General features: G+C 46.3%; 1 protein-coding gene across 2 annotated transcripts; it reads right to left on the bottom strand.

Annotated features, from left to right (window-relative positions):
* Positions 1–351: 351 nt before the first annotated feature.
* Positions 352–26,068, bottom strand: Synm (synemin). Of its 2 annotated transcripts, XM_005320093.5 has the most exons (5): positions 25,097–26,067; positions 19,920–20,044; positions 9,706–9,776; positions 4,196–6,615; positions 352–3,277 (listed from the first exon to the last, which is right to left on the bottom strand). In XM_005320093.5, the coding sequence occupies exons 1-5, from the start codon at positions 25,904–25,906 to the stop codon at positions 2,972–2,974; spliced, it is 3,732 nt and encodes a 1,243-aa protein (XP_005320150.2). In that variant the 5' UTR covers positions 25,907–26,067; the 3' UTR covers positions 352–2,971. The 2 variants fall into 2 exon arrangements, with proteins under 2 accessions (XP_005320150.2, XP_005320149.2); XM_005320092.5 differs by having other exon boundaries at positions 352–6,615; positions 25,097–26,068.
* Positions 26,069–27,690: the final 1,622 nt, after the last annotated feature.

Here is a 27,690-nt window from a genome sequence, read left to right as displayed (position 1 = left end):
GTTTGCGCTTAAGGTAAGCAACTGTCCCAGGCACAATCTAGTTTTAGCACAGAAAGTCCTGTGTCCCAGGAAACCCCTGGGTCCTGGGCACAAGGGAGAGGATGGTCACATCCTGCGGCACTTGTCTTCCAGCTGTGATGACATTTTTACCACTAAGTGTCCAGGATGTACTTGAACACCAGCCAGCTGTTCTACCATCCTATCTAATTCTGTGTCCACAATATTGAGTTCTGATTCAGGTGAACTGGAACTTCTTATATATATTCTCCCCAGTAATTCTGTGCTACCATGAAGACATTCATGTAAACTTATGTTTGCTTTCATTAGAGTTTAAAAGAAAACACACCAAAATTGAATGGAAAACATTCATTCTCTTTAGGAACAACATAGTGTTTTTTTTCTCCTCAGATTTTTTATTTCTACACAGTCTGTGACATTTCCCTTTACGAACAGGAGGTTAGCAAAGTCAGCTTCTTAGATGATTCCATTCTAAACACACATCCTAAACAAACTATCAAATCAACCAGTGGGAAGTTCAAAAACATCCAATAAACACTATTTTGTCCACATAATAATGAATAGGAAAAGGTTCTTTGTGTTCCCACTCTGGTGGATCACAGTGGCTGGTTTTAAAGAACATGGACCTCTGGGGTGACCTGCCATGATGTCAAGGGCAAGCCGTGATCCAGAGATTTAGCACGATGACAGCTCATGACTCCATACTGGTAAACACTTCTGGCAGAATATTTCCTTGAAGACATGCATTCCAACTTAGAGATGAAAATTAAGGTCTAAGATTTTTATTTTCCAAAATAAGTAAAGGTGGGTTGTGATATTAATAACCTGCTTACATCAGCACCCATTTACAAGTTAATGAGTTAGGACAGTGACATCCAGCTAAGCCCATTTAGACTCATAATAGACTCTTCACCATCACTTTGTCTTGTCATCAAGTAAAAGGCTGTCACCTGTACCAAATTCTAATAAATAACACCATTACCAATTACGGTGAACATAAATCAGCACATCTTTGACCATGTTGGAAAAGACAAGCCTTTGCAAAGGAGTCACCTCTATGTTAGTTTGATAACCACTAGTTAATTTGGCAGATGGGTAACAAAGATCTAAACTTGCTATTCAAATCAACTTTCTTTCTTTACCTGGATTCATGATGTTTGTTTGTTTGTTTTTTAACAGATCATCTTGAAAGGCATTATATATTTCTCCTCCACTTATTGACTAAGGAAAACTAATTCTTCCTAACCTACCTGCCATCACCATTACAGGGACGAGAGGAGACACCCACCCACCCACCCATTATGTGAGAGAAGGAGGGAAGACCCTCCAATGTCTTACCTCCGCCACCATATTCATAACCCACCTGCAGGTGGCATTACCACGGATCCTTCTTCCTGAATTTACTACCATCAGATCTACCACACTGTGCCACAGGAAGCAACGCTTAGCCCACGTTATGTGAGAGCAACTAGTCTGGACTAAAATAATGCTGTGCTGCTAGAAACCCATTAATATGTGATGCTACATCTTTGAAAGATGGGGACTTTAAAAACAAGACCCATGTGCAAAATAAAAATGAATCCAAATGAGCACACTCCTCCTAATATCTTAAATTCAGTAGTATAAGTTTGCAGGTCCACATTACATGGCCCATGAGCACGAGGCCTCTGTCAACTTCCAGGGCCTGTCCTGGGTGCCTGGGTGCTGGGTTGTAGGAGAGCCACCCAGTTCCTGCTCCACACACCCTATTTCATCTAATGTGTTATGTGTTTCACTGGACAAAACACCCCCACTGTCAGGATTTCTGTTTAAAGTGCAAAAAGCTTCCACGAGGTTGGCTTGTGGTTGCTGCATTTTCATCCTTCAGTCTTCGAGCTCAGACAGAGCTCCAACCCACAAGGGGGCAGTTGAGAACAGCCTCTTTGGGAGGCACAGTCCACCTTGTCCTTCTGTTTTCCTGCACAAGATCACTTTGCCGGTGCAGGTGCAGTTTGAGCATCAACACCCTCCTCACTGAGTGCAGGGTTCTACCCCTCACCAGTGAACCAGAACACTGGTGCTAAGGGCTGGGGCACAGAGATGCTCAAGAATGCAGACTCTGACAGGATCCAGCTACTCCAGAACTTAGGCCACAACAAAAAAAGAGTATTCAGGCTGTGCACTACTTCATGACTTAGTACTGCAAAAAATAAATGGTCCTATAAGCAACTTCCAACAATCATTTTCCCTATCATGCAAACAGTGCAGGGGAACTGGTGCAAACATAGCAGGTATGTTGATTTGAAACATTGCAGTAGACTACAGCTGTCCTCTCCATAAATAAAACACTATGTTTTTTAAAGTTCTGCACATAGAAAGCAATTCATTCAAGTCTTAAAATGAATTTAAGTTGCTAACAAGTGACTTTTTTCTAAAGATGAAATTATTTTGATTTTTTTTTAAGATATAGTCTTGCTTATTTCAAAGACTTTGGAAAGTAAAAATGTACTTATTTTTCCCTTAAAATGTTAGTTTATTATTTCATGTTAGCACATGCAAACAAAATCGACTCTTAAATATATTATTTTAATCTGGTTAATGTTTAGGCATCTTGTTCATAGATGATTAGTCACAGTATCAAACAGATGGAAGCTCTGTCTGTGACCAGGTGCAAAACTGGCAGAAACTATCTCCACAAGTAGAGAAAAAGGAAGTTTTTAAGATTAAAAAGATAAAAAAAGTGTTTTTTGGCAAAAGTCCCAATTCAAAACTAAAATTCCAAAGCCTCTGAAGGCATGAACTAATCTGAAATTCAGATAAACTTTGAAGTCAATTGGCATTGCCCAGAGTTCTCTAAAGTAAGCAAAATGGGGGCAGTTTTGATAATAAGGCCCCCCCTACACATAAAGTAAGGCCTTTGTATGTTAGTGTATTTCCAAACAAGATGCCATTTAAAACAAAATATTTCTGCTTGTCAAAACCAGTGTCCATCCTCCTCCTCCTCCTCATTGTCTAGGTAGAGGAGGGCAACTTTCTTTTCATCTGAAATCACTGACCTTTGGTCTACCATTCTCTGCATCTGCACTGTCTTATCGAACCCCGCCTGCTCCGCACCCTTCTCTCCATCCCCAGCAGAGGCCTGAAAGCTCCCGCCAGCTGCCCGGTCATTCCTACTGTCAGCATCTCTCCGGACACCACGGTCAGATACACTGTGAGAATCCACTTCTGTCCCTGCCTCTGGTGTCCAGCGGGGGATCGCCTTTGTGTTACTCACGTCCATCTGAAAAGTAAAGGAAGTTTCTTTGGGCCCCAGTGCAAAGTGCCTTAGCGTTGTGCTGCTGCCTGTTAACTCGCCTAGCTCAGGGGAATCTGCAGAACCAGCCAGAGCAAATGTTTTGGCCACGGGTCCATGGATGACGATGTGTTCAGCGGTTTTGGTCTCTGTAGGACCTAATTGAATGTGCTTAAAGGATCTGCTAATACCTGATGTCACTTCTGCCCCTGACGTGTCCCCTGCACTACCCTCCTGAGGAGACTCAGAAACAAGCCTTTGGAATGTGCTCTTTTCAGTCATGAGGACTTTTCTACCCAAGGTATAACTACGAGTGGCCTGGGCCATGCCTGGTGAGCCCTCTCCTTGGACGATGCATTCTGAGTCACCAAATTCCACAGGTTGGGGAACTGTCAGCTCAGTGGCTGGCTGCCTCAGAGGCCCGATGTCGATGTGCCTGACAGATGTGCTGCTCCCTGGTGACTCCTGGGTGCATACAGACTCCCCTCTGATATCCCACTCCATTTTGTCTGAAAGGGGGGCTATAAACTGAATTTTCTCCTTAAGTCCTTCTTTAGGGCCTAACTGAAGATGCCTTACAGAAGTCTGGATACCCACTGACTCTTCAGTTACAAAACTCTCACCAACCTTCACTGCCCCCGAAATGGGACCCTGAAAACTAATTTCCTTTTCAGCATGAAACTGCCTGGAGCCAAAGGTGCTGTGCCTCTCGGATCTCTCAGGATCTGTGGTGGACAGCTCTGCCAGGTCAGGCTCTTCTTTGCCCCCTGCCTCCTGCCAGGCAGAGATCGGGCCTTGAAAGATGACTTCTGTGGACACTTGACTTGGATGGGGACCCACCGTGAAGTGCCTCACAGACTGGCTGGCTCCTGCGGAGCTGCCTGCCTGACTGAGGTCACTACTTACCTCCGCCACCTCTGCGGTGGGTCCTCCGTGGGAGACTTGCTCAGTCCTCCAGATTTCTGTGGGGCCTAGTTTAATGTACCTACTGGACTGGCTGACGTCCTCCAGCACGTGAGTCTGCACGAAGCCCCTGGGGCTGCTGACTTTCACGGTGGCTGACACCGGGCCTTGGGCAGAGGGCTTGCCGGCGTCATCCTCCAGATCACCAGACGGGCTGTACAGTTCCCTCGTGGCCCAGCGCTTGAAGCTAATGCCACCAGCTGACACTTCAGCTCCACCTTCCCTGTCTGGGCTTCCAGGTGACTGGCCATGTCGCTTGGTCAAGCTCTCCCTTACCACGGACTCCACAGCTTTCTCTATTTCCCCGGCTTCATCTCTGCTCAGTTCCTCTAGGTCCAGTTGATCAGCGTCCACGGTTTGTGAGAGGTTGACCTCAGCAACTAAGGTCACAGGCCCACCGTCGGAGGCCTGGACTTTCTTCACATCAACTGAAACGCTCCCCAGCTCCCCTTGACCCTCTCTGGTCAGGGTAGACAGCTCTTTCTTCATGCGCTCAGGCAGCTCAGGAAGGGTTTCTTCCAGCTGCCCAATCACCTCCACCAGCTGGCGTCGAGGCTCCTTGGAGAAGCCGCCCTTAATGGAGGTGTGGAATTCATGTGGTATTTTGATTTCTTTTTCGATGACCGTGGGTTCCGCATGCAGTTCACCACTAGCTTCTTCCTTCCAGTGAGCAGAACCCTTGCTGCCCCCCGGAGAGGCTGCGGGAACTTCCAGGGTCTCCACCTCCTTCTCCTCCACTGTGCCATCCTTCTTTCTCCTCCTCCAAGTCCCCTGCACAATTTCATCTTGCCAGGAGTACCTGATGGTGGATTCTTCTTCAATGTGAATCTGCCCATACACGGAGCCTTCATCTCCATCATGGCCCCCGGGGTACTCATCTGGGGTCGAAACAAAATAACTCTGTTCGTCCTCTGAGTCACCTGCCTCCGTCACTTCTTCCACGTGTGTTACGACGCTCTCCCGGGGCGGCTTGGTCCTTTGACGCCGATTCACTGAGAACATGACATTGGTGTCTCCATCACCTTCCTCTTCCTCCACAAGCCCCTTGGAGCTGGGAGACACATCATCCACCTCCTCCACTTCAAAGGGGGTGGGAAACTCCTCCGCCCCGCGACTGCCTGCGTAGCTCACGGGCTCTTCCACGATCTCCACGTTGACCACCTTTGCTCTCCCCTCTCTTCCCTTCAGACTAAGGTTGATGATATCCCCTATCATCCGCTCTGCCGACTTTCCCTTCAGCCCCACTTCCTTCACATCCTTGCCTAAAAGGCGGTCCAGGGCGGCTTCGTCTGAAACATCAATTTCTTCCATCAGTTTAGACTCCACGACTATTTCCGTCTTTGTCTTCCTGTCATCAGGAAGCTCTTTCCTATCCACATAAGTGACTTTGGTGTCTGGGAAAGAATTAGCAGACACTTCGGTGTCGGGAGACTGGGTAAACTGCTTCAGGATATTGGTGACAATGTTTTCTGCTATGGTTTCTGTCATGGAATCGCTTGGCAGGGAACTAGCAGTGTCGCTGGTGCCCAACCTGAACCTCGTCTCTTTTGTCACCGTCTCTCCCGCTTTACTGTCACCAGCATCCTTCTTCTCCGGCATCTGTAAGCCTTTCGGAGACACCTGGGGTCTGCTGCCCTGGGATACTTCTAGACTAATGGGTATCTCTCTTTCTTTCACACTTTTCTCCTTCAGCGATTCCTTCTCTTTGACCTTTTCCCTCATTTGCTGGCTTTCTCGCTTTCTGGCTTCTTTATCCAACTTTGTCAGTTCTTCCCACCTTAAGTTTCTTTCCTCTGAAGCCTTTTCTTTGGAATCAAACATTTTCTCTTCGGACTTAATTTTGATGGATCCTAATCGATTTCTTTCTTGCTCCCTGGTGGTTTGCACTTCTATTTTTTTCCCCAAAGTGACGGTCCTCTCATTTGGCCGAGGGCTCTCTACAACACCTGCTCCCACGTTGTCCCTGTGTTCTTGGTACGACTCGCGGGCAATGGTGGACTCTTTGCCTGAATAAGTGGGGGCAGCCCTTGTACTTTCGGGTTTGGGTCTACTGGGGAATGTTTTAACTTGGGTGTTGGTTGTTCTTGGAAGACTGGGGGTTGGAGAGAAAGTTCGGAAATTGGTTTGACCATTGACAATTTTTTCGTAAGAGTTTTCCTGCCGGGTAGTGACGGAGGAAGAATAGCCTCTTCTGGCCTCACTTCCAACAGACTTGGTGGTCTGAGATCCGAGGTGCCCATGAGAATACAGAGCGGAGCTGTGGTTTAAACCCACCAAGGGGGCTTTCTGCCTTGGAAACAGATTTCTTTCATTTTTCCTCTGTAATACTGAGTCGGTATATCGATAGGATTCGTTTCTGAATTCTGTAGAAATTGAACAAACAGTTCATTAAGATGACAGGCATCATTTATCTTTTTTATTAAAAGCACTAGTGCAGGTCAAATCCCTCTCAACATAATATACCCTATTACCACAGGAAGGCCCCTGTAAATAAAACATTTTTAGTCCCCCAATTTTCTTTTTTTTGGGGGGGGGTCATTTAAAAAATTGTCACAATAAAATATAGCACTACAAATACTGCAACCTAACGCTTTTCTCCAGTTCCTATTTTTAAAATATTCACTCATCGTAAGAGAAATATCAAAGATCTGATTATAAGGCATGGCACATATGCGAGAGAGGCCAGAGGTGCTGGGTTTTGCAGCTGAAATTTCACAATATTATGATATTTCAGAATCATTAATTTCTACTTTTTGAGGTAAATTTATTTTACTTATTTCAGCAGAGAAGAACTCTATAATTATAAAGTGTATAATTACTGAACACCAAATAGTATAGCTCTCCTCCATTTAATATACTCTTATTTTTTACTGATTTCCCTGCGGGGCCAATAGGTATGGAAGACTTTAACTCTTTTGAGCTTCCTGATTTCTTCTCCTTTTTCACGTGACAACCTCCTCATCTGATAAAGTGCCCAGGCAAAAAGTTGTCAACCCTACCTTCTGTCCAGGAGAGACAACCATCCTAGAGTTGAGAAGAATCTTAAGGCTTCCAGCTTTGCTCTGGACCATCCACAAATAGGGTCACCCTTTGGGTGCCCAAACGCCACCAGGATAACCTGCTCTTAGGCATGGCAGCCAGCGCTTTAACATGGCCAAAGCACCATCCTCCCAAGAGTGCCCCCTAGTGTCTTCCCACACCCCATCCAGCTGAGCTTGGGCAGAGACCTCTCTCCCCTTCATCTCCCTCTAGACAATCAAGGCCAAAGACCTCCTTCAGGTAGATCCTAAGATATAGAAGAGAGACCAAGCCAGGAAAATTCCCACAAAAATTCCTCATTTTAGGCCAAAATACTGATATTAAACTGAAAAATGCCAGAAGATGAACCCCCAGGAACCCCCCTGGATTTAATTAAGGTTCAGCAAGATTAATATGGATGACCACAGACTCGTTTCAGGTCTATCATCTTGTGAGCAAGTGGACAACATTAGTTTAGGCAATATGACAAAAGTCATATATAAGTGTACTAATATGTGCTGATCAATTCCCTACCTGGGAACTCACCTATAGATTTATTCAACAAAGAGTTGATGGGTACATACTCTGCAGGACATAGTACTACTTGGAAGCCTAAAGTCTAATTAAAAAGTTCACAACTAGTAGTTTTTATTCCAAAGCTGCTTTCTTTGGCATAATAGTAAACGCTAAAGTAAATTTAGTTACAAATATGAGATCTCTATATCCTTCAAGAAGCTTAAAAAAACAATGATGGAAAAAAACAAGTTAACAGAGACATCCATCAGCCCTCTTCCTGGGCTCCAAGGTCACCACTTATAAACTATAATCAAGCCCCATTCATAGAATGTTGGGCCTCCTTGCAGCTTAGCCCTGGGCCCTTCCTCTAGGTATGTCACAGTCTTTCAGACTTCCATAGGTACAAGTCAAAAATGTGGTAAACCTTGAAATCTGGTGAATGAATAATTGTTGTTTTATAGATGTCAGATGTTAACTGACGCCAGGCAGGTCAACTAAGGGCCACCTACATGGACATCTTTGCTTTTTTTAAGGCTTATTCTCAAAATTAGAAAGCAAACTTGCAGACATTGTCTGAGTCCAAATCCATTCCAGTCAAATGATTAGAACCAAAATTGTTATTCTGAACCTAGTGACCTAACAAATCTGGGAAGGGCCTATTAGGAGCAATGATGACTAAAACTACAAGAGTAAGGCAGACAGTTGGCCCTATAGCTATGGTCCCCTCAGGTTCTGCATCCACATACTCATCCAACTGAAGATAAAGCATATTTTAAAAAATGCATCGGTGCTAAACATGTACAGACTGCTTTTTCTCATCATTCCCTAAACAATACTGTATAACATCTATTTACATAGAATTTACATTATATTAGGTATTACAGGTCATCCAGAGTTGATGTAAAGTATACAGGAAGATATGCATAGGTTAAATGCAAATATTCCAACATTGTATACAAGGGACTTGAGCAGTCACCGATTTTGATATACAAGGGGTGGAGGTGTGTTCTAGAATCTATCTCCTCCACATACCAAGGGATGACTGAGCCAGGACTTACTTGTGGGTGTGGGGGGGAGTTGTTTGTTTGTTTGTTTGTTTTGGCAATGCTGGAGATTGTGCACACTAGGCAAGTGCTCTACCACTGAGCTACATCCCCAGCCTCCAAGAGATGACTGTGTATTAAACACACCATATATAATTTAATATGCCATGATTTAGCCAGAATCCCTTTAAAATTATGTAAGGCTTAAGAAATGTTTTTTAAAATTATCTTACAGGTCCTTAGGGTCTTTCAAATGAATATCAAATTCTCCTGTGTTGGTTCTACAGCTGTAGGAAGGATAGCCCTGTCCTGCAGCTTTGGGCCTGAAGTAAGAGTGCTCAGGGCACCCAGACAGAGCTCCTGAGCTGTCTCCACCTATGGTGGGAGAAATGCTATAACCATCCCCGCCTCTGCCCAGGTAGCAGGTTCCAGAATGTTGACCACCTGCTGTTGCCTAAACAGTATCTTCCCAAACTGGATACAACCCTAACACTTCGGTTTGGAAAGGGAAAGCTTGTCTCCTCCAAGGGCATGATGCACAGGTCCATATCCACAGCCTCACCGGGCTTCACTCTGCCTGGCTTGCCACTTTGGCTCCTCACCATGTTGGCCAGGAATATCTCAAAATATTGGCTTGATGAGCACATGAGTTTTAAAAGCACTTTCCCACACAATCTCATCAACATCGTAATTTAAATAATGTTCCATTAAACTAAGAAATCTATTTGGCACATAAAAGAGAGATGAACTGTTACCTGAAAAACATAGGCCAGCCCTGTCCTTCCAGATCAGTGGGACCTCACTCTCTACCCACAGAAGGACAATTCAGGTGGAAAGCGTTTTTCAAGTTAAATAATTAGCTTCTCTTATATTTACCTTGTGGCACATTTTCGGTGTACTCAGTCCAGATGGTTATTTCCGGATTACTTTCTCCTTCCAACAAGGCCCTGGAAAAATGATTTTTTAAAATAATGTATTAAAAAATGTCAACAGCCAGGTGTGGTGGCCCACACTCATAGTTCCAACTACTTGGGAAGCCTGGGAAGGAGGATCGTTTGAGCCCAGGAGATTGAGGCCAGCCTGGGAACACAGTGAAATGCTATCTCTAAATAAACAAATAAACAAATAAATAAATAGGAAAGGAAAGACAATTAAAAAAAACAGAGATGTGCCTTTTATAAAATATATTGGGTAGCATTTGGTCAGTGACCACACTGTCACAGTGCTATGTGTTTTAGGACTTGTGTCTGGAGATATGGCTGGGCGGGGGCTGCACCATGGACGGTCAACCCACTCACCAGCCTCCCCAGGCTACACTGCTATGCTCACAGCCAAATCCCTGGTGCCCAGCCCAGCTCCTGCCACCTGACAGATGCTCAACAGATACCAGGCAGCTGAAGAAACTGAGTGGGCTAGGGAATTCAGAAGTACTGAAAGCAAAGTCCTTCTGTAAGGCCTTCCCCACCCAGGGCAAGGAGGAACATGACATGCACAACGTGGTGTCTCATAGATGGTGCAGCGGGGAAGACAAGGTCTGGCTTCTTTGGGCAAAAGGGAGGGCCCCAGGCCAGCACTTCACCCTGGGCTACTGGAGCCCAGAACAACTTCAACGCCTACGGGGTCTTCTTGGAGTTGCAGGGTGGGGGCAGACTGCAGAGGGCTGACCTGAAGAACAGTGACACCATGCATAAATAAGTAAGGCAGCTACACTGTATCTGGTTTCCAAATGGAGTTCCTGGAGACACCTTGGAGATGGGGGGGGGGGGGGGAGAGACAGAGAGAGAAGGAGGCAGGCAGGAAGGAAAAGGAAGACCTGAGGACCCTATTTACTATCTGCTGTCTCTTATAGTAAAATAACGGAAAGCACCCATCTAGGTGATTTCTTTGGCTATGCTTAGCAGCAAGATTCTAAAATTACAGTGTCTTCTTTAAGTTGTTGCTCACATCTACCATTTCAGATCCGGCACTGTGGTGGGCGTGGGCCCGACAGACCCGGCATACTGGTAGGGTGGGGGTTAGCACAGGGCTGCCAATCCAACTGGTGGCTCCCAGAGGCCCCCCAAGGCTGCTGGTAGCTGTGGGCTCAACAGTTGTTTGGTTGCTAGAGCAACATGTGATGTCACTAACCCCAGTTCCCAGAAATACACTGTATATGGCAAAGGGCAACCAGAACCACAGCCCACATGGAAATGCTGATATTACTTCTGAGAGTCAGGCAGGAAAACAGAGGAGGGAGCCCAGCTCTTGGCAGGGACTTGGCAGCTCAGGCAAACCACACTGAGATTTATTTCTACTGAGTTAACCATAGTGATCCCCCACAAAGGCCAGAAACTCACTGGGAGCTGGAACAAAGCAAAGAAGGCAAAGAGGGGTCTGCTGAGGTAGGCACGGGTGGGCTTGCCACAGAAGTGGACACTAAAGCGCACATGTGTGCAGATGCAAGGACACCAGAGGCCAGAGCCCCAGGCTTCCACTCAGGATGGGAGCCAGGAAACAGGACACCTCCCATTAATCCCACACCCTCATGACCAAGCAGTTTAGGTTCCAGGAACACAAACAGCTTCCATCACCAAGAAAATTCTGGGGTCTGTATCATAAGAGAGATGTTCAGAATAAAAGCCAGACTCCAGGGGTCAACAGCACAGAAGGTAGCATCCTACAGCTAAGGGGGCCAGAGGAGGGCACAGGGAGATGGCCAAGTTCTAGTTCAGAGCCTGCTCAAGGTTCCGGAGTAAGACTCGGGTGCCCCAGGCCCTTTCATCAGGATGAGCCAGGAAGAAAGGTGCCTGTGAGGGGTTCAGGGAGCAGAAGACAGCAATGGCACGCCCCAGAGGAGAGATGACAGATTCCCTGGGGGGAGCTATGTCTACCTCCATCCCACAAAGGAGAGTGGTTCTGTTTTACTTTGCGGGGAAATTCAGACCACCAAGCTTTTGTTGAGTTCAGGACCCTGAGCAGAGTGCTAAGGTACGCAAGACAGGTACGTGGTCTGGGACAGGGCTGAGAAGCAGCACCAATGCCTCCCACACCCAGGACCTTTCTTATCTCTGGCCAACTCTCAGCACCCAGCTCAGCTCTACCTCTCAAGCCCACTCACTTATGTGCTCCTGGCTGCCCCACTAGGCAGGGTCTTGATTGGCACCCTTGCTCTACAGAAGGCTGGATGGAGTGTAGAGATGGCACCTTGCCCAGGGGACCACGGCTTACCAAAACAGTGAGCCACAAACCCAGGCAGCCGGCTTGCCCAACCCTTCCCCTGGCATGAAGTAGGCCTTCCCACGAGGCTAGAGACAGTGGCATTTCATACATATTTCAGAAAAATACAAATCCTGCAGACCGACCCTCCAGACCACATTCATGGAAGTGATACAACGTCTCCTGTGATTTCACCCAAACAGCCCCTCAGTGCTTTCCTTCAAGAGCCCCTCATCTATGTCCTCCATCAATGATTGGATCCCAGAAGCAAGGCACATGTCACCTCCTCTACCCTGTGTGCCCAGCACAGGTCTGACGAGCACAGCTGGCTACTGGTCATTTAATTCATGCCCCAGCAGCATGTGCACCTCAGTGGCAGGCACGGAATCCTGCCCCTGTCAAACTCAGCTCCTGGGACTAACAGGGCAGAGGCAGAAACAAAACCTCGGAGGAGGTTTCCTCTAACACTCTTCAAGGAACAGTTTCAGAAACCACTGTTTCTTTAAGGAAAGCACAGAGCATTCTCGGAGGCGCCCATCAAACCTGGTTATTTTGAGAGTGGTGGAGGAGAACTGCCTCCAGGCCCTGGAGACCGTGAGGGGCGCCAACCCCTGAATCACAGGCCATTAGTGAGCCTTTCACAGAGCCCCACCGGTTGGCAGCCCCTCGAGCAGGAAAACAAGCAAACATTCGGGGAAAACCCCGGACTCCGGCCTCATTAAGAAGTCCAGCACAAACCCACAGTGCTGTAATGTGGCCTCTGGCCAGGCTCCAGGCCCTAATGGGCCACCCGGCATCCTAACTGGCCCCAAGGCAGGGCTGTCTGCACGGAAAAGATGATCCTAATGGAATTTCAAGGCAAATCTGCTATTGTTCAGCACTGTGGGCACAAGGCCACCCCACCGTACACCTCCCATAAATGAGGACAAGAGGGAGGGGACAGGGACAGGCAGAGGATGTTTCTAGAAGCACTCTCTGTATGGAGCCTGCCCTGGCCCTGGGGCCTGTGGATGGCTCACATGGCATTACCTAGCTAACACAGGAGTGGAGCTATGGAAGAAGGAAGGGAAGGCTGGGGACTCTGAGAGGTGGGAGAGGAGCCTCTGAGCTGCCTGCCTCAGCCTCCTCATTGCACATAATGGAAGGTGAACTCCTCAGCTGGAGAAGGGCTGCCTGGATCACCGGAGACCCTGGCCCATAAGAGGTCACTTGACTAGGAAGACTGTAGCATAAAAGGGAGGAGAGACTCAGTTTAAAGGGGTCAGAAGGACACAGGCTTTATGTGAAGGATAACAAGGAGGTGGTGGTGCTGGGCCATTACCCGCGATTCTCTCTGTGATCAGTATTAAATCCCATCCTAAAATACATACTAGAGACCTGGGTGCTGGGGGACGGGGGGCAGGGAGTCTAACAGAGACATAAAGGTTACTCATAGAACAGGAAAAAGCGGCACAACAAGTGCATAAGGGACCAAGCTCTGGAGGCAGAAAACCTGCACTCAAATCCTGGACCCACCAAGTCCTAGTTTGACCACTTATACTTGCTCTGACTCAGTTTCCCCATTTCCGAAATGGGGAGAACTCAGGTTTGTGGTGGTAATCAGTAAATAAGTGAAAATTCTTAAAACAATAGCTGTCACAAAGTGCTCAGTCAAAGTTAATTATCACTCACCACTATCACCTCCTCTTCAACCTCAGAAATAAAACTGATTTTCAGTTAACTAAAGTGAGTTAAAAAGGCAAGGGTCTTTTGATCATTTAAATTTATGGTTGATTGGGTGTTAATTTGTTTACTTAGTTAGCAACCAAACATACTGGTTTATCCTCTCAACTATACATTGTTAAAACTATAAAATTTTTCTTCATTCCAAATATGTCACCTAGAGAGCAAGTAAGTCCCTGCAATACTGGGTATTGACCCCAGAGCCTCCCACTAGCTAGGCAAGCACTCTAGCACTGAGCCACATCCCCAACCCTGTTTAAATTTATTTTGAGACAGGGTCTCACTAGGTTGTCAGGCTGGCCTCGAACTTACCTTCCTTCTGCCTCAGCCTCCCCACCAGCTGGGATTACAAGTACATGACACTGTGCTCACCCAAAAAAGTAGGATTTAACTTTTAGAAAATGAAATGTACTTCTCTCAGATCTTGAGAACCCTTTAAGAAATATTTTCCTTTGAACACATATGAAAAGGTACAAGCGACCTAAAAAATAATGGAGCAACCAGAAATATCAGGAGAATGATAAGATTGTAAGCATTAGGAGTTATCTATGCTGCTTCATGATTAGTAAAGTCTAGACGAGACTAAAATGCCTTGTCCCTCAGTTAAAACACACCCTCACTGCCCACTGGAAGCTTCACAACCCCCCTGTGCAGACACACAAAGAACATTTTTTGATGTTATTATTTCTAAATTAAACTTTTAAAAGGACTTTTGCCTTAAAGACCCCAGGCAGTACATTTCCGCATTACAGTTTCATAGCTGGCTAGGCAAAACTTTTTTCAGGCTTTTTATTTTGGAAATCATTCTGGCTTTGCTTTTCTTTGTTTGTTTTGAGGTGAAATATAGAGCAACCATCATATGACGTACTCCTTTCCCCCTAAAAAAATAAAACATTATAATTTTCTTTTTATTTTTTAAAATTTGTTCCAATTAGTTATACATGACAGTAGAATGCATTTTGACACATTGTACACAAATGGAGCACAACTTCTCATTCCTCTGGCTGGACATGGCACTGAGTCACACCAGTAGTGTGATCATACGTGTATATAGGGTGTAAGCATTTATCTGACCAAGACTGCATCGTCTGTCACCCAGACCAAAAACCCAGGATGAGCCTTCTTCCTGTTATCCATTGTACAGTTTCCTCATTCCTCAGATTTGCAGTTTCTGCTTTTAGTTTTTTCCTGAGTTTTTTCTTGCTTTTGTTCTTTCACTCTTGATTACCTTTTATTTTTTCCCCACTGTATTTTCTAATGGGTTCTTGCTGACGATAAGTTTGCCGTCGCCGCTGCCATGCAGGGGAGCTACCTATTTTTTAACTGTGCTTCCACCCGTTCTCAGCCAAGAGCAGCTGGACCAGACCTTCACGCCACAGAGAGATGGGTTGGGACACTGTGGGTTCTGGGTATTGCTCTCATTTTTGTCATCTTCATATTATCAACCACCAATTCTTTGTAAGCACCTATTTATGGAGAGGGCTCTGTGGTGGGTGATCTAGTTTGAAATAGCACCCTTGAGTAGCACACTTCTCCCATGCTCCTGCCCAGAAAACCCACAGTCCCTCGGGCTCCTTGCTGACTCCCGCACCAGCCAGGCACTGCTGTGGCTGCCACAGTCACTTATATCAGGCCTTCACTACCAGAACTCCAAAGAAGGAGACTCCTGCGTCTTCCCTGCCTCCTGCCCACAGACCCCTCCACCTCCACACCTAGGCTTTTGGCTCCCCACCTGCCTGTGGCTGTCTGCCCACTCCATGCTGCTGGTCCGGGGACTGCTCCTGCCTGCTGCAGAAAGCCCCAACTCAGCAGCCTGATATCTGAGGCCCCTGCACAACCACCTTCCCGGATCTCTGCTCACTTACCTTGAGTCTCCTTCTTCCACTCATTTTCTGATTTATTCTTGCCTACCTGGAGCTCCCTCCTGATCCCTTTCTGCTGGTCCAATTCCTAAGTCCCTGCTTCCCCCACTGACTTCAAGGAAAAACCCAAATTCCATGTTCTTTGAATACTTCTTTGTCTCTGAACCATATTTATTAACCTCTTTCAGTTGGCAGTGAACCATCTCCAGTACTTCCTTGAGAATGTGCGTTCTGTCGTTTTCATATCCTGTCTGACATTTTACCTAAACAGTATCCCTCCTACCACATTTCCCCTACTTGTCACCTCCTCCCTCCCATATCTGTGCAAATTCCCCCACATCCTTCAAGACCCTGGCCAATCTCTCCTTCTCCCAGAAGACTTTTCCAAGTGTTACAACCCCCTGTGATCTCTAGAAACCTATACTTGTTTCCTACCATGTACAAGGCTACACAGGTCCATGCCCCCTTATCTACAGCTTAGGATTCTTAACACCAAGGCCACAAAGGTCATACCTTTTCAGTTCCGAGTCCAGCACTGACTCCTACATGTCCTATATCTCTGAAGCAGCCTGAGGGCCCCACATTCCACCTCATAAGACAGCCTCACAGGCTCCTGTCTATCCATTACTCACAATCGTCCATGACAGGTCCCTAAAACCAAGCTGGCCAGGGATCCCCAAATGCCTGGCACTGCCACAGAGGCCATGCTAGCTCAGTCCTCAGATCCCCACCAAGGAGATGCTTGTTATGATTGGTATGAGGTATCCCCCCAAAGCTGTGTCAATGAAGAACTGTCCAGAGGTAAAATGATTGGATTGGGAGAGCTGTAACCTAATCAGTCCACCCTAATTTGAATGGGCTGATGTGGGAACTGTAGGCAGGTGGGGCATGGCTAAAGGAGGTGGGTCAGTAGGGGCATGCCCTGAAAGGGTCCATTTTCCCTGTGACCCCAACCTCATCACTTTCTTTGTATCCTGGTCACCACGCGCCATAAGTAGAGTAGCTTCCCTCTGCCAGACCCTTCTACCATGATATTTTGGTGGATTGCTCTTGTCATATCTTTTGGTCACAGCAATGCAAAACTAACACAGTGTTCCTTCAGCCTGGAAAGCCCTTCCATATGGGCTTGCCTTCCCACAGGAACCCAGCATTGTCTCTTCCAGGAAGCCTTCCTCGCATGCCGCATGGGCTCCCACTGCACTAGAACTGCACCATGAGGACAGGGGCAAAGTCTTCACCATCTTCTACCTACAGTATCCCACTACATCCAACACCTTTCTGTCTAACAGGACAGTCAGCAGGGCATGAAGAGGCAAAGCCCTGGCTAAAGATCTGAGGTAAGAATCTCGGGCTCTCTACTTACTAGCTGTGTGATCTTTTAAGTAACAGCCTCTTGGAGCTTGGGTTTCATCACATGCAAAATATGCAGAAAAGTTATAAAAATTTGAGATACTATCTACAAAGCACTTAAGACATGGCAAGTACTCAACAAAAGGCAGCTATCATTACCTGTCACGCAGTAACAATCAGAGGTCCAGGCAGCCTACTTTAGGATGCATCAGAAACAGGGTGGATGATGATACAGGGATAGACAGGTAGACAGTCATGAGATAAAGCAAATTTAGTTCACTAGACAATTCAGATGGCAGGTACAAGAGTGCTTATTCAGCTTTTCTTATGTTTGAAAAGTTTTACAATAATACATTAGAAAGAATTAGAATATTCATTTTGACATGAATCTGCAAAATAAGGATTCAAGGAATGAGTGTTGCTTATCTAGGATGTTCAGAGCTTCAAATTTCATCTAATTCAGGCCACTCTCAGAAGGCTCTACAGGATTCTGTGACCCTAGACAGATCCAATGTGACCCTGAGTGGATGGCCACACATGCTGCAGACATACTGATGCCCAGTGTGAGCCTGTACTACACCCCATAGTTTCCCCTCTCCAACAGCAATCCATCTTTGGTCTCCTACTCCAGACTGCTGTGGGACAGGCTTAGCATTTACCAATGCCCCCACTCTGGGGCTGCAGAGTGTACACAAATCACCTGGCATCTTTTTATAAGGCCCTCCAGGATCCAGTAGGCTGGAGGTGGGCCTGAGATTCTGCATTTTCAACAAGCTTACAATCATGCTGCACTTGTGGCTGGGTGCAGACTATCCTCTAAGCATGTAAGCTCTGGACCAGTGGTTCTCTACACTGGCAGTGCCCAACAATCACCTAGAGGGGTTTTAAAACCACCACACCTGGTCCTACCCCACACCAATCCAATCAGAATCTCTGGGCTGGGTCAATGCCCTCTCAGGGTCTTTAGGGGTTCCCAGGTACAGCTCAGGCTGAGAATCCATCTTGCATCTGAGCATCTTTCCAGTAACCACTCAGATGCTGGTGCAATCAACATTCATACTGCAGGAAAAAACATGTGATTGCATATCAGGCAGATGAGCACCTCCAGCCCCACACAGCAATGCTGCTGATAGGGAAAAGGGAGCAACCACAGACCCTGCCTGAAAGGGGGTTCAGCAGGACCATGTCTCCTCTTCCCTTGGTATCCAAGGTCCAAAGCCCAGCCTCATTTTTACTCCTGATCACCACTTATCAGGCAGGAGACAAAGGCAGGGACCTTCCTGCCTTCTGGCACTGAAAGGTCTCATCCTCCTATCCACCTGCCAAGCTGGATGCCTGATCTTTCTGGCTACACACAGGCCAACAGGGATTGATGAAAATCTCCAGTGTTGGACTATGACATTCACTGTCTTCATTTTATTACTTGTGTTTACTTTATCAAATTATACATTCATTTATAAATTACAAATCTATATTTGGAAACCATAGACATGCAATTTTGTTATTTATGATCACTTTAATGTTTCTCCTCCACTGTGAAGGTTCCAGGAAGGGTTGGGCCAGGAAGGGTTGAAGATCTTTGAGAGCTGGCCTTGGTCAGAAACACAGAAAAATATGCCTTAGGCTTTAAAGAGCCCCAGTCCTTTCCCTTTCACATGAGATTTGCAATGAGATAGTCCACAGGGGGATGACTGCCAACTAGGCAGGGGCAGGGGCAATGGCCACTGCTGGGAAGTCACAAGTGGGAGCAATTCCAGCTCTGGCAACACCACCATCAGCCCCTCTTCCCTGTGAGGCTGTGTCCATCCACTACCTTAAGTAAGGCCTGGGTGGGAGGAAGGTCAACTTTCTCAAAAGTGTTAAGCATGATATCATCGCAACACGGCACTGATGACCATGCTTTCCTTTCGTCTGCCAGGGTGGTTTTCCAAACTCTTCACACCTATAATCTTGCAAATGAAGTGGGCACTGTGCCCACTTTCCATGGTTTGGTGAGGAAGGCACAGACCTGGGATCAGACTCGGCTGGCTCCAGCCCTGCCCACTGGCCTGCAGCCCTGAACTCCAGGCCTTTCTCACTCACCTATAAAAGGTTTGCCTGGCACTCACCTCAGAGAGTGACAAGGAGCAGAGCTGCTAAGTACTGAGCACCATGTCTGACAGGCAGTACCGACTGCATCATGTTGGCTGTTGTTACCATTGTTACCAGTGGGAACCCGGGTCTCTGTCCTTCCATAATACGCTGCTGATATCTGGGGCCCTTCCGAGCATGAAGCTGCTGGGAAGTAAGGGGCACCATCTCAACCAAAGGTTGATGACCACCTGGGGAGAAGTCACACAAAGCAGGTTCTGAAGAGGACCCATTGCCTTCTGTGCCCCACTTACACCCTGCCTCTTTGAGTGCTCTGTGACCTTTCCATCTGGATTGGTTATACTGAATTCAAGTCAACACCTTGATGAAGCCAGCTGCCCAAGAGTTCCATACTAGTCTCATAGTGCAGATGCAGTTTTTCAAGGCCAAACTGATGCTGGGCGTGAGGGTGTGTGCATCAGTACCCTGGAATTTGAAGGAACAGCACAACAGGCAGATGGATTCAGATGTCCTGGGTCCAAATCCTGGCACTATATATTCTAGCTCAGCAATTTCTCTGAGTTAAGTTTGTTCCTCCATAAACAAGGTATCCAACTCCTAGGATCTAGTGAGTTGACAAGTACAAAGCTCTTAGAAGATGCAGAAACACTAGGCAAAGGTATGAGACTCAGCTATTGCCAACTCTGAGGGACCCCTGGCCAGTGATCGGAGCAAGACCTCGCTCTTCCTCTTCATCCTTTCAGCCATAGAGGACTTGACTCTTCACCTGGCCATGGAAAAGGATGCTCTCTGCTTATATCACAAAGCCACAGAGATGCTTCAGTGAGTTTATACCACTGACTTCAAGACAAACCTGCACAGCATCCTTACCTGTAGGTGGCCACTTCCAGACTGAGGCCAGTTTTCACCTGCAAAAGTTCCTGATAGTCCCGCAGTCGGTCAGTCATGGCCAAGGTGAGGGCCGCCTTCTCATCCTCCAGGCAATCGATCACCCTCTGTGAAGAGAACAGAAGGGCTTTTAGATCCAAGAACTAGGTCGAACTGAAGGTGGCAACAGTTCAGGGCATAAAAGGAGGTGAAAAACCTCCAGTCTTATTAAACAGGTGATCAATTGCAAGGATGGTTTCAAATATTGTCTCTCTTCTATATGGAAGATTTAAAAAAAATTTTTTTAAATATCTTTATTTTATTTATTTATTTTTATGTGGTGCTGAGGATCGAACTCAGGGTCTCACATGTGCTAGGCGAGTGCTCTACTGCTGAGCCTCAACCCCAGCCCCTGGAAGATTTTTTTAATGCATATGGAGGATTTTGATAGATCACTGGCTTCTCTGCTCAGATGCTCTGATAATAATGAATGCTAAGGTGTTTATTTAAATCATCTCTATAATTTCAGGCATCAGTCTACTTAGGAAAGCCAATATATCCAACAGATCAATTGATATGCAATTGAAAATAGGCCACAACCAGAAATCAGGGGGTTTACAATACTTAAAACTGGAGACACTCAGATATGAACTAAAATTTCCCTAAAACTTATGTTTTCTCCAATAATTATCAGGTAAACTGATGCAGAGTTCTTTTTTTTCACCTAGAGAAACTACTTTAAAATTATCAGGGAAGAAATATATTCTGGAAACAAATGATTGTTCTGGATTGTTCTTGCACAGCTATTTAATAAGCACTCTCATGGTGCCTTCATGCCTGGCTAATTACCTTCACCTGGCCTGTCCCTCCTTAGACAGAAGTCACCACTACCCTTTGCATTCAGCTTCCAGACACATGCCCCTCAAATGCCAGTCACATAGCACACTTGTAACACTTGTTACAAGTGGGATCTTGGTGAATTTAACTTAAGATAAAATGATCAAAATGATATTACCCTCCTCAAAATGTACCATTTTAGGTCCACAATATCTTTTTGTTAGCGAACACAATGGCTTCATTTGTACATTCTACACTTTGTGTTTTCATCATAGTTGTTAATTAGTCACTCTAGGGAATAATTAACCAAGCAAACATTTAAACCCTGAAATAAGTCCATATACTTATAACTTCTGGTATGGAATGGAAAGTAGCAGTATTTTCGAACACAGTTAACTAAACTAAACCACACTTATAAGCACTTATCTTTAGAATTGAAAACATAAGACAATTCGGGAGAGAAATGTATTTTCATTGCTGCTAGAATCTAGCCACCATCCTAAACACCTGGCAAGTTACTGAGAGTCCAGAAGAAATGCGTAGTATCTATGAAACCAAAGTATGATCTGAACTAAGATCTCACACTGGATTTATCATTCTAAAATACAAGATCAGCATGTAAATAGTTTTGCTTTCTACAACAGTTTCATTTCTAAGCTGATGACTGTGTTAGGTTCTCTTGTTATATAACAGGTGCTAGAAACTAAAAGCAAAACACACTTAACTTTTAAAGCAAAGGAATAAATTTAAGAACCACTGACTAATGACTCAGGATGAATATGCTTAAGGGAACCCAAAGCTAGCATTATAAGCAGATAAAGCAGTTTACCAAAGCAAACCACATGACAGCCTTGATTAGTGACAGAGTTGCCAAATTTAGCCATGACATTCACACATTCTATAGTAAGTCCCAGTATTAACATCTATGTTACCCTGTTCTACAGGGAATATAAATTCAGGTACAAGGTTATAATATAAAATGTGCTATAAATACATGTGAATGAGTGTTATGTGTGCTCACACCATGTATCTTTTCTAATATAGTAAACTTGAGAATTTGTAGTAATTTATTCCTTACAACCAAGTTCAAGTGTTGCTAGATTACTTAGAAAAAAAAAATCAGATGAACTCAGTTCTCTACCCACAAACCTCCTGAGCAGATAAAGATGGCTCAGCTATACCAAAGGGGTGTGCACAAAGACTCTCTCTCCCTGCCCCAAACACACAGAAGACTGCTATGCCCCACCAAATGAGGAAAATGAAACAGAGCTTAAGCTGAAATTAGTATCATTCCAACCACATTTCCATGTGAGTCAGCTCTTCCTAAATTGTCAAAGAAAAATTCTTGGATTTTTGGAAGCAGGAAGATGAACAAGTAAGAATGATTGATTCCCAATAGTCTTCCCCAAAATCACAACTAATCTTGGTGATAGAACAAAGCTTCAGACATGGACTCTGCTTTGCTAGAAGTTCTCAAGCTAACGACCAGCCTGGAGGGCTAGAAACCAGGCACAGAATGCTAATTCCAGCCCAAGCAAAGCCGTTTCACCTAATGTTGCAAAAAAACCTGGGAGAGATGTCAGTTTTTCCAGCTGCAATGGAGAGAGCTTTAGGAGACCATCACAATTGATGGTAAAATCAAGTTCCACAAAACTGATGGTAAAACCAAGTTCCACACAACTGATGGTAAAACCAAGTTCCACACCAAGGGAAAGTGCTCTGCTGTTCATCTCAAGAGAATTAACTCACTCTACCAAATCTTCTAAGCTGCCCCTTGTTGAGCACATCACACAGACAGGATAGGAAGAGCTTGCAAATGTCCGAGTCACTCACAATTCTGAACATTAGAGCTTAAAGGGACTTAAATACCGTGATTACCTCACTCAAAATACAAAAACTAAATGTATTAATAATAATAAGCATAAATTGGATGCTTCTTAAGTATTTATAGCTCTATCCCAGACAGCACCCTAAACTCTATACTCATATCTTACAATCACGGATGGGTATTTGACCCCTTTAAGAGGTTTCTCTTAGATGAAAGAGAGGAAATGTGACCCAGTGATTGGTTGTTCAGGCATCAAACCGAGGAGTACCCTGTTCTAGCTACTTACAGACTAGGTGATCTGTATGCCCATTTCATCATCTATGAAATAGGGCTAGGATTTGGAATAAAGATCAAGAGTGAATATGCATGAAGTGTTTGATACCTGTGCTACAGGAAGCACTTTGATAGAAGTTAACTGTTAGTAATAAAACACTGTGAAGAGGAAATCAGTTAAAGCAGTTTTTAGCCTCCACAGACTGAGCTTGTATGGAATCTGAATAAAGTAGAGGCTTGGGATTAAATCATAAATAACTTTGACATAATTCTGAGCATTTTTATGGTGTTTAATCTTTTGGAGTACAACTTGAAATATCGTTGCTGACTGGGGAAAGATTCAGGATAAGGATAAAGTAATAACTAGTAACATTCCGTAAACTGGGACTTAAAAAAAAAAAAAAACACCAAGAAACCAGGTCCTTATCAAAATGTTCTTTCCTTGTTACTTTTAGGGAAAAGAAGCAAATTCCAACAAGACAGAGATATCACTGGATAGAGAGTTAAGGATGGGGTCCTATTCTGAGTCAGGTGTGACCTCAGGGAAGCACTTCCCTAGGTGGTCAGAGTCCTTGTATGGAGAAAGAAACGGACAGTGATTCTAACTACACTTCCAAGTCCCCATCTCTCTTCCAGCCAGGTGAACTCTGTTTTCACCTGAGATTTGATGTTCCTCTGAAGATTTCATTAGAGGTGAAGGGTTCTGTTGCTAAAAAGAACACTGAAACCAGAGCTTAAAGGTCTGAAACGAGCCAAAATTGATTTATGAAATGAAGACAAACAAAGCCCACAACCCAAAAGACAAAATTTTCTACAATTTAGTCCCATATTACTTTTTATGACTGCCCATCTAGTCTTTAGCTCTTTGGATACTGAAACCCTAGCACAGTACAGGGAACCAAAGATAATAAGATATTTGGTGACTCTCTGTAGATACATGCCACATCACCCCAGTCATTCCATATCAATACCCACAAGTGCCCTTTACTTCTAATTTTTTTTTAAATTAGAGCACAAAATCACCATATCATAAATCGTTAGCTCAGAGCTGCAAACTGTTCCCTTAAAATCTTTCTGAAATTGTGCTGACGTTATTTCAAACTATTGTCCTTAGAACTACAGATTTAAGAACATTTCTAACCCTGGCTGAGGCTAGGTAGGGCCAGAGCCAAACACTAAGACTGGACTGGGTGTACAGACAATAAATCAACCACAGGTGACCCTGCTGGGTTCAGAGGGTGAGGGCGTTGCTTCTCTGAAATAGTAACTGTTTATAGAAGTCTGCACTTGTAATAACATCCACCACAGGGACCTGCTTTCCCACAACTTTTATATACCCAGAGATCTGACATCAGCTCATACTGTGAGCAAAATGACTCTGGACCTTTCCTGCAAAATAGTTGCTGCTCCTCTCAAGAACAAATAAGGCAGCCACAACTATCTGAGAAATCATTCTGACAAAATAAAAACCGTTTTGGAAACCAACTTAAGATTGGGAGGCCTCCACGTAAGGACTTGCCATTGCCTTGAAACTTCCCAACCAACACACTGACATATCCAAGTAGGGATGTGCTGTCAATTCTGGAAATCAAGAGAAATTTCTTGGTTGACTTTTGGGTCCAAGTTTACTAGGTACACAGAGCACAGGCGACTGGGAAAACCTAAAGCCAAGAAGGTCGTTTGTTGGGATGTGCCCAGTGATGTCAAAATTTAAAGTTGTGTCCCATGTGAATGCCTGTGATCCCTACTACTTGGGAGGCTGAGGCAAGATTGCAAGTTCATGGTCAGCCCCGAGGAATTTAGCAAGACCCTGACTCGAAATTAAAAAATAGGGCTGGGGTTGTAGCTCAGAGGTAGAGCGCTTGACTACCATGTGCCAGACCCTCAGTTCAATCCCCACTACCTCAAAAAACAAAACAACAACAATCCTTGTTAGGTTGCCAATCTAACAAGATGATGGGGATTGAGCTAGCCACGGGACCTGTTACCCCGAGCTAGACCACTGAAGAGTTGAAAGACCAATGGACCACACTCTTCTTCCAAGGCTGGCAAGCTGCTGGACCCTGAAGGCTCCTGCCGCAAAGTGTTGGGTACCCTTTGAGCCGGCCCTATCCTCTCTTGATGCCGCGCTCCGACCCTGAGTGAACTGGCTGCGGTTCCTGGAACCCGGCTTTCCCACCCACACCGTAAGCATGGTGACCAGCTGGGGCCACAGGAAGAGGGGGACATTCCAGGCACGGACCTGACGCTCCTCCACTTGCAGCCCGTACTCCTCGCGCATCCGTAGCAGCTCATCCTCCAGCCGCGCGCGCAATTGCTCTAGCTCGAGCGCCTCGTGCTGCAGCGCCTCTGCTTCCTTGGCGCAGAGTTGCGCCTCCTTTTCGGCTTCGCGCCGGCTCTCTTGGCCGCGCCGCAGCGCTTCTTCCAGCTCGCGCACCTCGTCCTCGTACAGCTGCACTGTCTCCCGCCACGACTCGGCCACCAGCAGCGCGTAGCTGTCGTGCACCTCCCGCAGACGCGGCGGGGGCGCGGCGGGGCCGGCAGCCCGGGCTCGGTAGTGCATGGTCAGGCTGGAGGCGCGAGAGCGAAGCTCCCGCACGTCGCGCTCGTGGGCCGCGTCGAGGCCGCGGCGCTCAGCCTGAAGTCGGCCCAACAGAGCTTCGAGGGCGGCTCGCGCGCCAAGCGCCTCCTGCAGCTCGCGCTGCTGAGCGCCCAGCTCGGCGTCCAGGCGGCCGCGGGCGGCGTTCGCTTCGGTGGCCAACAGCTGCAGCTCCCGCAACTCGCGTCGCAGAGCGTCGCGCTCACCCTCTGCCAGTGCCGTGGCCCAGCTGAGCTCGTCCAACTGCTGCCGCAAGCTGCGTGCCTCCTCGGCGAAGCGGGCCTGCCCCTCGGCCCACAGGTCCTCCTGTCCGCGCCGGTGGCGCAGTTCCTCCTCCAGGAGCAGGTTTTCGCGCTCCAACTCCCGCACTCGACATACGTATTCGTAGAGCCGGGCGTTGAGCTCCTGCAGCTCAGCCTTCTCGGACCCCGTCTGCAGCCGCCAGGACAGCATCTTGCTGGGTGTGCGGGGCTCTCCCGGCTATCCAATTCCGTCCTGCCCTGATCTTGTCCCCTCCGCCGCGCCGCTCCGGCCCAGCCGCCGCTTCGGAGGCCCGCAGACTGGGGCGGGAGCTGGCGAACCGCTGCACTTGGCGGACCCGGAGGGTAGCCGTGGGCGCGGGCCACGGCCCCAGCCAATCAGAGCGAGGACAGGCGCGGCCACTGCGGCCGGACAGCGCCGCCTGCTGGACTGACCGTAGCCTCAAGAGACTGCCCAGCCCAGGACCCTGGTCATTTTTTTTGCTGCCGTCGGATTACAGCTAGCGGTGGCTTACTGGCAGAGCAGGGTCGGAGAAGGGACGCGGAAGAGGTCTCCTTACTGCTGCCCCTCACGGGTATTTACGGAATCCCAAAGTCCTGGCACTCATGGATGAAAAACAAGACGCCACCGAGGCAGACTGAGCATTTGTGAAATTCGTTATTTATAGAAGACTTTTCATCCGAGACTCTGAAGATCAGGAGGTTTTTTAATTTTTATTTTTTTAATTTTGAAGATGGGAATGTGGCTCAGTAGTAAAATTCTTGCCTAGCTTGGGCAAGGTCCTGGGTTCCATTCCCAACACAGGAAGGAAAGAAAGGAAGAATATATATGGGGAGGGGGAATATTATATATATTTACACATGCATGTGTGCATTATACTCTTTTTTAGCTTACAACATAAATATATCTCCATTTGCCAATATTTTGATGTACAAGTAAGACTTCTTTCTTTCAATACTGGAGTCCTGTTTTCCTTCCCTTCTTATACTAGCTACCCTCATGGGACATAACACTTAACATCATCAGTTTCATTCCATTAGAGTAAAACTTAAAGAGATCTTGAAGCGTTCTGATTGAATGACTTTCTAAACATCTCACGTCTCCCAAAACTTTTACAAAAGCCCAACACACACCTAACGTGACAGCAGGTTTTGCTTTTTTTTCTTTTTGTCTTCAACAATGTGCCCTTAAGAAAGCTCTCAATTTAATTGCCATAGAAACCACAGCTATTTTTGCATATTTGCATTTCATTACCTTTCATGACAGTTATTTAAGTAATGAATGAAAAGAACCAATATAAGTGTCAATAGGAGCATATAGCAAACATAAGGGTCCTTGGTCAGGATGGGGACAAGACCTGGACAGTCACCCACTGGTCACTGGGCTCCACCTGGCAGAGGGTGTGCAAAGGTGAGTTGGTTAGCAAGTTGTCCAAAGAAGATCTCTTGAAAAGGCTTCAGGGCTCTTCTTGTGACAGGCTTGAGTTTCTGACCACAAATGGGGCAGAAAGTGAGTCTTTGTTTATCTGGAGACCTCATTTCAGAGATCCCATTGTGCCAGTGGTAGAATTTTTTATCTTTCAGGTAAGAATTCCCTCTCCCTTTCTGCTAAGAATAAGTACTAATGCAAAGAGCAGGGGCCTCTGGACCCCCATCATTGTCCACCTTTCTCCCACTCACTCAGATGCCCATCGACAAGAAAAGCAATGACATCACAGTGGCATCATCACTGAAGACCTGCAGGGGACCCCACCAGTCCAAGCATCTCTCCTGGGCCACAGTGGGACATTGAGGCACTGTGGGGTCATTTATGGAGTTGCCTGGATTCAGCTGCAGCCATTTATTCTCAACCTTTTGATTCCCCATGCCACTAGGGGTTCTACTGTCCCTGTCTCCTGACTGGGCTACGGACAGCTCTATAGGGTAGGAGTACCTTGTTAGGCACCAGAGAGTCTCCCAGCAGGATACTTTGCTCTG

This window comes from Ictidomys tridecemlineatus, chromosome 5 (assembly GCF_052094955.1).
Source record: "Ictidomys tridecemlineatus isolate mIctTri1 chromosome 5, mIctTri1.hap1, whole genome shotgun sequence".
NCBI classification, from domain to species: Eukaryota; Metazoa; Chordata; class Mammalia; order Rodentia; family Sciuridae; genus Ictidomys; species Ictidomys tridecemlineatus.
The sequence above is the reverse complement of the archived record's forward strand: the minus strand, read 5'-3'. Positions and strand labels throughout refer to the sequence as shown.